Below are 12,644 nucleotides of genomic sequence, written 5' to 3'. Positions count from 1 at the left end.
TAGTCAGTGGCTTCCTGGTAATTATTTATGGTCACCTTCTCAAAGTTTAGATTACCACTTCATTGAAGTGTTTTTCAAACTTTTTGCAGTTATATCTGATTCTCAGTGTCATGTCTGGATTTTGCATTTCCTTACAAGTATAATTTGCTCAAGGGGAAGCTAGAGAGAGATCAGAGAAAGTGTGGGCCAGTTGTACAGTAATACATAGAAAAATGGCAAAGAAGTAGTTCCCATTGTTCATATATCTGAGTGTCCTGTCTCCTATTTAAAGTAATCTTCAATCTTTACACTCATATCAAGTCATGATGGTGTATTGGCAGTTTCCATTTTCACTCATTTCAGATACGATTTGAATATCTGAGCCCAGAGTGTACCTTTAAGTGCTTTCAGCATAGCATACTTAAGGCTCAAGAGTGCTTTCGAGTTATTTTCTTGTTGATGAGGCAAAGTTTTTTTCCATGAGATGATTGGGCTTTTGTTGGGATCCCTTTCTAGAAGGAGAAAATCATTGGAGACACATCCATAGCTGGAAAGGCCTTTGAAATCTGTTGGGTTAATCCTGATTCCTTTTCTCATGCTTGCATATGATAAAATGTTGGAAGTTATTGCAGTGGTTCATTCAACTTATATTTCTTCTGTTAAGTTGGGTGATATCAAACTAGACAAGCTAGACCTTACAACAACTATCCACTCTACTTCCTTCACAGTTATAACATGTGACTTTTTCTCATCTTGTTGGGTTGGGTGAGAGTTCACTGACTTATAGTCTTGGGGTGTTATGAACTTTCAGTTCTCAATGAGCGACATTCTACTGCAAAGTCTGATGTTGAAGAAAGAAGAGTTTATGATGCTTTATGTGGCCAAATGTTTAACATATAAACCTCTGTTTGCAAGTGTCATATGTCCTGGCCTCCCTCTCAGGACTTGAGCTATGAGCTTCTTGAGTAAACTTCTGGTTTCAGTACAGATGCCAATGATGGTGTTGTGGGCTTAATATTGAGCTTTGATATATCAGAGGATTCATCAAATGGGAAACAAAAGTGGGATTGTGTTCTCGAGCTGTGTTGAAGGAAATACTGGACAAATGGTGTCATTTTCAGCCTTCAGGAAGCATATTGAGGTTTTTACCTTTTTAAGAATTTTCAAGGACTTCTAAGTTCATACAAGAGATTATGGTATGGAGCATATGATGTTTCCATATTGTTTAATTTGCTACTTGGGTACTAGTGTCAATTCCATTAGTTGACAATTACAGATGAATAAAAGTAAAAATATTGAAACATTTTTCCCAACAATGTTACTGTTAGCTTAAACTTGTTATCAAGACTCATTTAGAGTCCAGCTTTCATGTACATGATATTTGACATCTGGTGTATGTTTTCTGCCTTGATTTTTCCTCCTTTGCACTCATTCTCTTTTGCATGTTTGGAGCCAGGCCTTGATTTTCTTTTATAGGATATTGTCTATGCACTAGAGGCTAGGGGTTATACTTGCAAGTTCATTTCTTGTGAAATGAGACAGTGTTCAAGTGCAATGCTTGTTGTCAGGTGTCAGATGCTGTGCAGGAGGGTTTTGCAATGCCTCATAGTATCTGGGTAACCATACTATGATGTTTTACAAGTCATAACCTAACTATGTGTTTCTCCTTATTAAATCATGAGATGGTCAACACTCAAGTTTTCTTTTAGGTTTGGTTGAAGGGAAAGCATTAGTCTGCAACATTCTGGGGCTTAAGAATAACTATTAAATGAGATTTAAAACTTATAAATGGGTTTGGTAATGGTAACACAACCTGAGGCTTTTAACTATGAAGCACTGGGAAATATGGACGTTTCCCGAGCGAGTGAAGAATGCATTGGAAAAGAAAGGAAAAAGAGGAACTTCGAGGATGCCTCTGAGTGCCAAACAGTTGTAAAAGGAAAGGAATCAAAAGAAACATGGTTGACTATAAGAACAGCGAGACAAAATCGTCCAAGAGGGAGGTAAGCTTTTGCGGTTTGAGCCTTTGCAAATTTCTCTCAGCTTGTTAGAATCATAGACATCACATTATCTCTATCTCTTGTTCTTAAATTGGATCATAAGATGTCAATCAAATATTATGGGTTATGCGAGTTATCATACTAGTGAGAAGTAAGAACATTGTCAGACGATTTTTTGCTGAATTTGCATGCATAATTTCTGTTAACGATAGATTGCATATATATTTATATATTTAATACTTATTTGTAAATAGTGAATGCTAAATGTTTGTGAGATCAACACAATTTTATCAAATTTTTTGTGTTCTGTTGCTAGACAATCGGATTACTCTGCAAACTTTGCAAAGGGCAAACCTGCTGGTAAGTTGTCCGTTGATTAATTTGCATTCATAAAGAATTTGCTTGCATTTTTTTTTCTCTTTGTAGGTTCTTGTGGTAGGCGAAACAGGCACAAAGTTCAAATTTAATTTGGTAAAAGGCAAATGCTTCTTGGCCTGCAGGTTGTCGAGGTCCTGACATGCATATGTTTGGTCTTGCACATGCAAATCTGGCTCCTTGTCTCATGGGTCCAACAAGACCTTTGATGCCTAGGGGTTTAGGTGGTCCTCTTCATCATTTTGGTGGTCCTCTGGGGATGTCTGCATCTGTAAGGCCAAGTTTGAGAATTCGTTCACATCAGATTACACATCTCTGCTGTTAAGATAAACTTTTGAATAGTTTTTTTAAACTTTTACGATTATTTTTTCTTATGATCCTGCCAGATCCAATTCCAGGATGCATTGTTGCAAGAGCAGATAATGATGTCTAACCATCCAATACAACTGGGCATGCATGGGCCAAGGCATCCTCCCTTCAATATGAATGTCCCTCCCCCTCACCTCTTTGCAGATGTAGACTATTTTGGTCATGGACCGAGAGGTATGATGCACATACAGCCTCGTGGACCCAATATGGTCCCTCCAGTAAATTGTGTTGGTGCCATTGATAATACAGGTCGGGGCCAGATGTCTATGTATGGAGCAGGTAGAAGTTTACTCCGAGGTACTTGTTCAAATATTGGTGGGAGAGGAGGTTCATTCCCCAGGAATGGATTTGGCAGGCCAGCTACTTGGCCATCAAGTCCTATTGATATTCAGGCAATAGGGAGGGGAAGGGGACAAGGGCACCAGGTAGAACTTGATGAAGTTAAAAACACTCAAGTGGGTCAGTTTAGGCTAGAACTGATGGTGGGTGTTGGACAAAAAATTCCAGTTGATGTAAACAAAGCAGATAAAATTGTTCAAGGCAAAAGGATGAAATGGATCCCAGTGAAGACAAAGAACAGCACCAGTGGTGAAAACACTAGTGATGCTCGACAACTATCTGATGGTCAGAAAACAAGTGTTGAAGATTGTAGGAACTCGGTGGTTTCAAGCATGTCACAGGCTACAAACAAAAGTCAAGAGCCTGGGCCTAGTACTGCAAATATGATTCAGCTTGGGGGCCCTGTACAGCGGAGCAGGTGTGTGCATACATTTATGTGTGTACTGCAGATTATTGATTTTGTGGGATTGTTGTTTCTGACATCCAAAATTCATAGGAATTGTCTAAATGATATGGACTGATTTTGGTTATAGATAGGCCTTTTTTGGTTCTGATTTGACCATTTTTCATCATATATGGGTCCAAATATTAGAATATTTAGAGTCTAGACAACAACAAAATTGTATTCATAAAATTTGGTTGGTGCATGCGTTTGTGAGGGTGTGCTTATTATGCATGTGTTCTTATGCTGTAGATTCTTCATTGCATGGAATTCTTGTTGCTGATATCCAAAAATCATATTTGTAAAATTTGCTCTGTTCAAGCTGCTTGAGTTTGTGGCCAGTAGTTACAGGCTATTCTTATTTGTTAGTGAATACCTGTTATATTCCAGGGTCCTGACTGTTGGTGGCTTGCCTGAGGGGACACCTCTTTCAATTGTTATTGAAGCATTTGAGAAGCAAGGGAAAATAGAGGTACGTTTTTGCAGTGTATTTAGTTTAAATGCTTGATTCAAGGGATATCAAATATTGAGAGCTTTTCTTCTGTAGTTCCCATTTGCTTACAAAGTTAATTATCATTGATTTCCACTTATGGAATTTTAGTCATGAGTTTACCTTCCTACTATCTGTTGCAATCAAGAAACTGGTAAAATTAAATGAAAGATAAATTTATAATTACAAACATGACATTCCCAGAAAATTCAGCGAGAAATGGGGAAAAAGAAAATAGGGGGAAGATGTGGATACAAGTGAGTCGTGACAAGGAAAACAGTTTGTGAGATATTTCTAAACCTAAGTTCGAATTTGTTCATTGAGATACAATTGAAAATTCTTTTGGGAGTACAAAAGTTACCCACCTAGGGCTAGTACAGCCTGGTTGTGGTCCTTGGGCAATGCCAAAGTGATTATGCAAAGGATTTCTTTGTGGCATACAAAGGACATGCTGGGAGGTGGCTATACCTATATTGTCTAGGCTGTGTACCTATGCCAGGCCTTATAAAATCAAGGAATAGGTAAAGCAAGCCTATTTCGGCTTAACCATTGCTTTCCATATTTAGGCTATCCCATGAAACTAAGTAGAAGTATTAGCGTTTAGGATCTGTTTTCGATTCATATTTCTTGTTATTGGTATTGGTTGGATCACTGAACAATGTAATGGATATAAGTCATATAATAAAATAATAAAGAAATATTTAAATAGAATGATAACAAATGTTGATGTATGTAGCTTGGGTAGGTACTTCTGCAGAGGCCTAAGTGTAATACGCTTTGAACCTTAGCAAATTACTTTAGTGATTAAAGTAATCTCATTCTATAAGATAAAGTGAGTTAATCTAATGAAATGCAAAGTTTTTGCATTAGTGAATTAGAAGTAATCTCAACTGTCGATCTCAAGTGATGTTGAGATCAATCTCAACCGTCAATAACTTTGGATATTAGGTTTAGGAGAAGGACTTCCTTTCAAGTATGCCGTCTTTAAGGAAGGTGCAACCTTGCAAGGGTGCAACAAAGGAGATTCGAATCAGCCAGGCAGGTCAAATCCAGATCTAGGGCTTGATCAATTGGATTAGATACGGTATGTTTTATATGTAAATTTCTCAGTGGGCCATTTTCCCAGGAAGGGAGCATGAGTAGGCTTTGATATTATTTTTAAACCTGTGTTGCATGGGTTTGCGAACCCAGGGGTGGGGTTCTTGAACCTGTCCCCACGTTCCAAGTGCTGGAATAGGTACCTCTAGGACGAACCCTAAAGAACCCGGTTCTTCGTGTACGAACCCATCACTTCACAAACTTGAGATGGGTTCTTTTCATGCATTGGGTGCGACAAACCCCGAAAAAGGGTGCTTGGCGGGTTCATTGGAGGCACGGGGGGCAATAAAAAATTAACTTTTTTATTTAATAAAAAACCACAAAACCCTACCCGGATGTCATTTTGACATTTTGTTCATTGGCGGCTTGACATTTGTTCACTGTTCATTCGGCTCGCTTTGCATTTTGCTTGTTGCTCGAATTGTAGAGCTCGAGACGACATCCATTTTCGCAACAGTGAGCACAGGTGACAGGTCCAGACGACATCCATTTTTGCAGCAGTGAGCACAGGTGATAGGTCTAGACGATGTACATTTTCGCACAGGTGACAGGTGCAGACGACAGCACAACATTCTACCTGACTGGTCAATGAACGGTGGCGAGTTTGTGACCATTGGTGTTTGGGTACAGCACTGCAGCAGGACCGCAAGTATTTCTTTGAAGTGTATTCATGAACTAGTAGACCCTCAAATCACCTCTTGCAACTCATATAAAATCACTCTCCTATGCTGCTGCAAATTCTCCAAGGGGACAAGAATGAGAGACAGAAGAAGAAATGAAGGACTCAAGAATAACCAAACGCTTAACTCTCACTCTCCTCCAACTCTTATAATATGAACAAAGAGGTTATCATCAATCTTTTTCTCAGAAATAAAAAACCTTAAAATAGAAAAGTACGAGTGCAACTTCCACCAATAGGGAACTCTTGCTTAATCAAATGTAACTCCCCCCATTATGACTATATCTTTAACTGCTGCACCTCCTAGAATAGGTATTAAACTCCTAAAACAAATGTCCTCTTACACACCCCAATAACAGCTTGAGGAACTCTAATGGAATCTTCTCTTGTTGTTCTGCATGCATCAATGTTAAATGATTCAGGAATGCTAGCGCCCTCACACAAAAAATGGATGTAAATTCCCACTGATGCAGCATCCTCCTACAGGTGAGTATCTGCCAGGTTTACTGCACCCTCCACGTACCAAAAATATTGTAACTCCTAATGAAACAACTTCCATGTTTGCTGCTAAGAATAGTGTAAAAATGCTCTCCTAAAGGCACCTTTACTACTTCTAGGGTGGGACAATGTAACTACCTCTAATTTGTCCCTCATGCTACTATTAATAGTAGAACGATACACAACAACCATCAAGTAAGGCAGTCTCATGCTGCAATAAAGTCCTCAAGACTGTGCCCCCTTTAGATTCTGCTATATTCTTCAGAAAGGCACCCTCCCTCTGTCATTAATAGCTATGTTCTTTATGAATTTGATTGTCTTTTATATTCCTTTTCTGTATTAAACCTTTATTCTCAGCCACAGTGTTAGAGCATTCTACATTTTATAGATGTATTTTCCTTCACATTAAAAATCTTTGGTACAAGGCAGTGCTCAAATTTGTAGCAAAGGTGGAAGATAATTGGATCAACAAATTCATATATATATAAACTATAATATAACCCCGACAAACCCACGCACCCTGTTTCAAAAAGTGACGTACCCGTCCCCGAACCCACATTTCCTGGCAACATAATTTTAAATTGTTGATTGGGCATAATTTGTTTGTGTAATGTGTGATTGAGATTGGTTGTGCTTTTGCTGAAGATTTTTGTTTATGTTAGAAACCTAGTTGTGCTTTTATTCAATTGGTTTGAGATAGTCTGCTAGGTTAATTGCCAGGTGCTAGGTTTAGAAATTTAACAATAAATACTAATAACCCTATTTTGAATATGATCTAAAGTTGCCTAAATAGTCAAAATTCAAGGTTCTTCATAAAGATACATCTTAAGAGGGTATATTTATTCTTGAGACTATCATAATTGTAATAGTCTTATCATCGTTATTTGTTATGAAATATATTTTTATCTTTTATAGACATCTCTTCTCTGTTTCATATAAGTATTACATTAGTATCACAGATTCACAGCCAATTCCAGGCCACTTCCGCTGTGATAGATCCACTGCAAAATTGTTGTCAGAATTCATGGAGGCCGGAATTTGTGGAGGTTGGGTTTCATGAAAGTTGATGATAGTGGAGACTGGAGACTGGATTTTTTGCAGGCCAAAATTTGTGGATGCTAGAATTCATGGAGCTGAGGTATGAAAGCCACCAATGGTCATTTCTATGAAATTCCACAATGGAATGCTAGTCTAACATTTTGGGTGATATGTCCTTTTTGTACAACAAAGTATGAGTATAGGAGGTTTTTTGAAAATATCTTCTCTACCAATGCTGCTAGATGGTGTTTATTGCCAAGGAAATTTTTGTGGAGATGTTGACTTTGTTTGAGGAGGCTCAATGTGGGCATTGTTACCCACCACCTATGGGTAGTATACATAGGAGATTTTTTTTTTCTTAGATAGTCCTCAGCTGACAGCACCTTGTAGCCACCAGATAGCTCGATGTTCCATTATCTTTGCCACCTGAGCCAGCGATGTGGTCCCTTGCCCATCTGTTATGATTGCATGTTCGAAGGTAGGCCTCTTGACCCTGAAGGTATGGCTTTTCATTGGTATAGTTGAGTAATTTTCCTTACTTTTCATGGACACTTTGGGGAATGGATTGGTGGGGGGATTCGGCGGAAAGAGTGGGCTTAGGTCTGTACTCTTGTTTCCTCACCCTTGTATCCTAGTCTTGTGGGACCTCCTTTACTGGCCATTGGCTTTAGGGTTGACACTACATGGGAAATCCTTATTTTGGTTGCGTGGTCCCGCTACCTGGCACCATATACATCACTCCCTTCCGCTCATTCTAACCCCATTCATCATTTTACCCATCCGGGTCCAAATGAGTCCACTGGGTCCACATAGGGTTAGCCCCCCCTCCTCTTGTCTGCACCTTGGGTCGGGCCTGGAACGATGCCTGGAGGTTGATGCAGCTAAAAAGAAAAGAAAAAGCATAATTTGGCCACTCTCAACAGGAAATGTACCACAAAATGCAAAAGATGGTCGGGACATATAGATTTAGCACATGGGAAAAAGCCAAACATGAGGTCTACCCCTTATTCATCGCCATCACCCTGGTTCCTCTGGGCCTTATATTAGCCCCCTCCACATTAAGGAACCCATGATTGTTCCAACCACTGGCGGGCAATGAGTTGCCCCACCTTAAAAGGGGGTGTCTAATGCGATATTCTACACATCATGCTCTCATCTCCTGGAACCCCAAGTAGTTTTGAAGAAAAATCAATCAAAGGCAAAAGGCATATGAAGAAGGGTGGAAAAACAAAGGCCGGGGTAACCCATGTACTGCGATTTGCTCCTTCCTACACTCCTATACTCAAGTTTGGGCTTCCCTCATCATAGCTACCCTTCTACCATGAGATGTGGCTTGGAGCCTTCCCCTGACCCCCACTTCGTCTCATCACTATATCACATCCCACCTACCCATCGATGGATGTACCATGGACTTGTCACCCCCTTTGAAGGCTGAAACCACCTAATAAGGTCCTTGGTTAACCCCCTTATTGAGCTTGGAGCCACCTGTACATGCCCAAGCCCACTATGGAAGGGCATGCCACCATGAAGTGCCCCATTGATTCCATGATTTGTAAGCTTTTTTACTTGATTATTCTAATGATTTGTTGTATTGGAGGGCAAGGGGATGCATTGGATCTTATGCAGGATTGCAGGTGGGTCTCCATTTGGGGTTTGGTCTCCTTATATGGGGTCCAAGCCCTCCAGAGGGCCACATTAGCACTTGTAGGGTGAGAATTGAGAGCCATGGGCCTCCACCATAGCAGAGAGTACTTCATGGACCCCCAACACCACTCAGTGATGGCTCATGTTCCACCTTTTGGATGAGGATGATGCACTTGGTTCACCATGCCCAGCCGGCTCCACTCTTGCACCATACACTTGGCAAATGTTCGAGGGTCCAGATGTGGATGTGTCTTACCGTAGGAGACAAAGGGAGGGCTTATATCATCATCCTACCCTTATTGATGGTTTACAGGCATCATCGATCCACTTGGAGACCCATGAGGATGTCCTTATGCTCTCACACCCACTTGGGGGCACCACATGTGACCTACTAGATAAACAAGGGGCCACCCCCTTGTCTACTATGTTTGGAGTTCATGGCACACTTTGGACTTCACTAGGCCTTCTCAATGGCCCAACGACTCATTATATTGATTATTCTTGCCCTCTTGAGAGGCTTATTTTTATGTTATTAAGCTATCTTGGTGGGCTTGTCACCAAGTCATGTCATTATTGAGAATTAGTTTATTATTTGGGGCTAAATAAGACAACTTAGGCTATTCGAATCCCCTATTGGATTGCATAAATATATGAGAGGATGATTCATTTCTCTCATCATCACTTGGATTGGATTAGTATCTCTTGAGAGATTTTTGCACTTTTTGCTAGGGTAATTTTTTTGGAGTTTTTGGATGCACTATGATGTTTGGATTTTTGCTATTGTCTTTGGAGCTTCTTTCTAATGCAAAGTTGATGAATGGATATACTCTCTCTCGTGTAAGTGAACCTTTAATGCTATTCTTGTTATCTTACTTGTCAAATGCATGTATATTGTTATCATTATTCTTGTATGGGTTATTGTAATGCGAAATTCTTCTGGGACATTTGAATAATTGATTTAATGCATGTGTTGCTTTTGAGGGATTGGGTGAATGTTCCTAGAGGCGCCTCTTAAGTTGAAAGACTTCGAAACTTCATTTCTTTGTCAAATTTGAAGTATAAATCTCTAATTACCTAGTTGCTGCCCTTGAGTAGGCTAGCGAAGGTTAGTTAGGGCTCCTTAACTCACAAAATTCCTTGATCTAGGTGTATATTGACTCCATCAAGCCCCTTAAGCAAGGCACTAATCCTCGCATCCTCTTGGTGGTCAAATTTATCTCTCTTTCTTCACTCTTCCCAATTCTAAGCCTAGCCCTAAAGGGTCACCAAATCTTTTGTTGCCATCCAAACACCTTACAAATTGGTCCGCTACTGCGCTGGGGCGTTCTCAAGAGGTCCTCCAAGTTTGAAGCAAATCCAATTGTGGAATCTTGAGATATAGCAAGCCCCCATCTCCCTACCTAGGTTGATTTGGGTTAGTGTCCTCCCTTGAGTCATTGCATTTGTTTTCCAAAAGAAAAGTTGTCCTTTGACCCTATTCTCCTCCCGAACCAGGTCAAACCACTTTAGTGTTGATCAACTCCACATCCTTGACCTAGCTTGGGTCCGCTTTGGCTCTCTGTGGTCCCACAACTTGATAACTCAAATTCAACAAGGATTGCATAGAAGCCATTTCTCCACAAGGATTATTGGACCTAGGAAGCTTCTTGACAAGGGATATTACGGAAACCTAGGCTTAAGTATCCTCTTAGCCCTTCCTAGAGAGCCCATTGTTGGGCCTCGTAATTGTCATAAATTCCTTGTCTTACTTCTTAGTTTTCAAATTATTTTCTAAGTCTTTTTTGTAAATAGGCCATGATAACTTATGTTATATGGATTCTAGTAGTGTTTTATTTGCATTTATTACTTTATTATTTTCATGAATGGATTTGACCAATGAAGTGCTATTTACTTGCGAATGACTTCTTGTTATGGACAGAAATATGTTGATGCATTGGCATTTGATGCTGCTTCCTGTAATGATCGTAGGAGTTTGGATAGCCTCAGACTGCTATACTGTCAACATTTTGGCGCTGTTGCCGAGGAGGTCGTCAAAGAGAGTGCTAGTTGTATCCCTGGGAGATGAGTATTAAAGACGGAAGGTAAGAACTTGCGCATGTACCCAAGTAAAAAGCTTGTGCTAGTGCCTGCACTCGGCTGATACGTTTAGGTTGTTTAGTATGTATGACTAGAAAGAAGCATAGGACTAGGAACTAGATAGAGATAGATCAGAAATCTACCTTGAAAATCACCAAAACCCAAGGTCAAGTTGGCCTTGGAAGAACGACCTTTATAGACAAAATCATTTGCAAATCAGAATCTCAAGCGTCAGTAGGTCCCCGAGCAGTATCTAGGAAGGGTTCTATTGTTATTGCCCCTTGAGTAGCAGGGTCATCTGCTGCAGCTAACACTGAGATTCATGATAAAACTTTAGGATTTGAGCAGAGCTTTCAAGATATACTTGTTAGGCATCTTAGTCCTTTTGATAAGAGTGAGGGGCACTCTTGTAACTTAAGGGAAGGGAGAGGTGAGACAAGTGAATCATACCCTCAACCTTCTGAGTAGGAATCTCCTATGGCACCCGTTGTGAGACGAGAATTTGAAGTTCCTGACTTGAGCAATGCTGTGAGACCTGGTCAAGGTCCAAAACCCCGTCAACATATTACTTTTTTTTTCCAGGTAGTACCTCCTGACTAAGGGATCCTTGAAGGTTATTGACAGATCTTTGACCAAATGGCAAATGCAGTAACATGAACACAAACCTCGATCATAGAATACCCTATTGTTGATCCGCAGGCTAATGCACAATGAAGGCTATCCCGCTGCAAAACCTTCCAAACTTTCATGGGACGACCTATGAAGATCCCGATGCATTTTTGTTTGAGTTTGAGTTTGATGTCTTATGTTGAGGATATGATTATATTACTCACTCCCAAAAATTAAAGTTGTTTCCTTTTACTTTAAAGGGAGCAACATTACGATGGTTCATGGGATTGAGGGGTGGTACTACAATTTCATGGGATAAAATGAAAGAGGCTTTCCTTACTAAATACTAGAATTATTGCCGATCTAGGGATTTAAGGGAAGAAATATTTAAGATGATGTCAAAAGAAGATAAAAACTTGGAGGAATATGTTGAAAGATTTCAATATAATTTACAAAGATCACCATATATTGCTCTACCCAAGGATGTGTTGAAAACTATTTTGATTAGAGGTATGAAATATGAATGGATAGAAATGCTTAATTAATGGGGCAGGGTGACATTTCTAAAGAAGAATATGATGGCATTGTAAAACTGTGTATCAGGTGTTCACGAGGGAGTACACGAACCAAGCCTGGGACTCGCGATCCTCTCAGTAGATCCAACATAATTGCAGAGGGAGGAGTTACACGAGCAAAGATTGGTAATCTTTTAGAAGATTTTAAAATTGATATCTTAAGTACATTGACAACACAGTTGGATGTTTTATAGGTAAAACAGAAGCAGGTTGAAGCGGAACAAGCATTAGCTATTTTTTGTCCTCGTTGTTGAAAGAGGCACAGTCGTAAAGAATGTCCATTGGATATAGTTGAGATATGTGCTATTTGTACCAAAGATCATTCAATTGATCGTTGTCCTTCACTTCCTGGGTTGAAAGCTGTATTTAAGGAAGCTGAAGAAGAACCAAAACCAACGTATTTTGTGGCACAACGACGACAATGGCAGAATTG

At 39.9% G+C, this 12,644-nt stretch overlaps 1 protein-coding gene across 1 annotated transcript in view; it reads left to right on the top strand.

Moving 5' to 3' along the window:
* Positions 1–12,644, top strand: part of LOC149178500 (uncharacterized) — an 85,924-nt gene that overhangs the window by 17,745 nt on the left and 55,535 nt on the right. The window contains exons 4-8 of the mRNA XM_089420353.1: positions 1,792–1,982; positions 2,296–2,339; positions 2,480–2,625; positions 2,741–3,480; positions 3,895–3,976. Of these exons, the coding sequence (XP_089276479.1) occupies positions 1,792–1,982; positions 2,296–2,339; positions 2,480–2,625; positions 2,741–3,480; positions 3,895–3,976 (1,203 nt within the window). The remainder of the gene's footprint in view (positions 1–1,791; positions 1,983–2,295; positions 2,340–2,479; positions 2,626–2,740; positions 3,481–3,894; positions 3,977–12,644) is intronic.

Source organism: Pinus tabuliformis, chromosome 4_1 (assembly GCF_031772625.1).
Source record: "Pinus tabuliformis cultivar Carrire ecotype Pingquan chromosome 4_1, CPIR1, whole genome shotgun sequence".
NCBI lineage: Eukaryota > Viridiplantae > Streptophyta > Pinopsida > Pinales > Pinaceae > Pinus > Pinus tabuliformis.
Note: the sequence above shows the minus strand (reverse complement) of the source record. Positions and strands in the feature narration are given on the sequence as shown.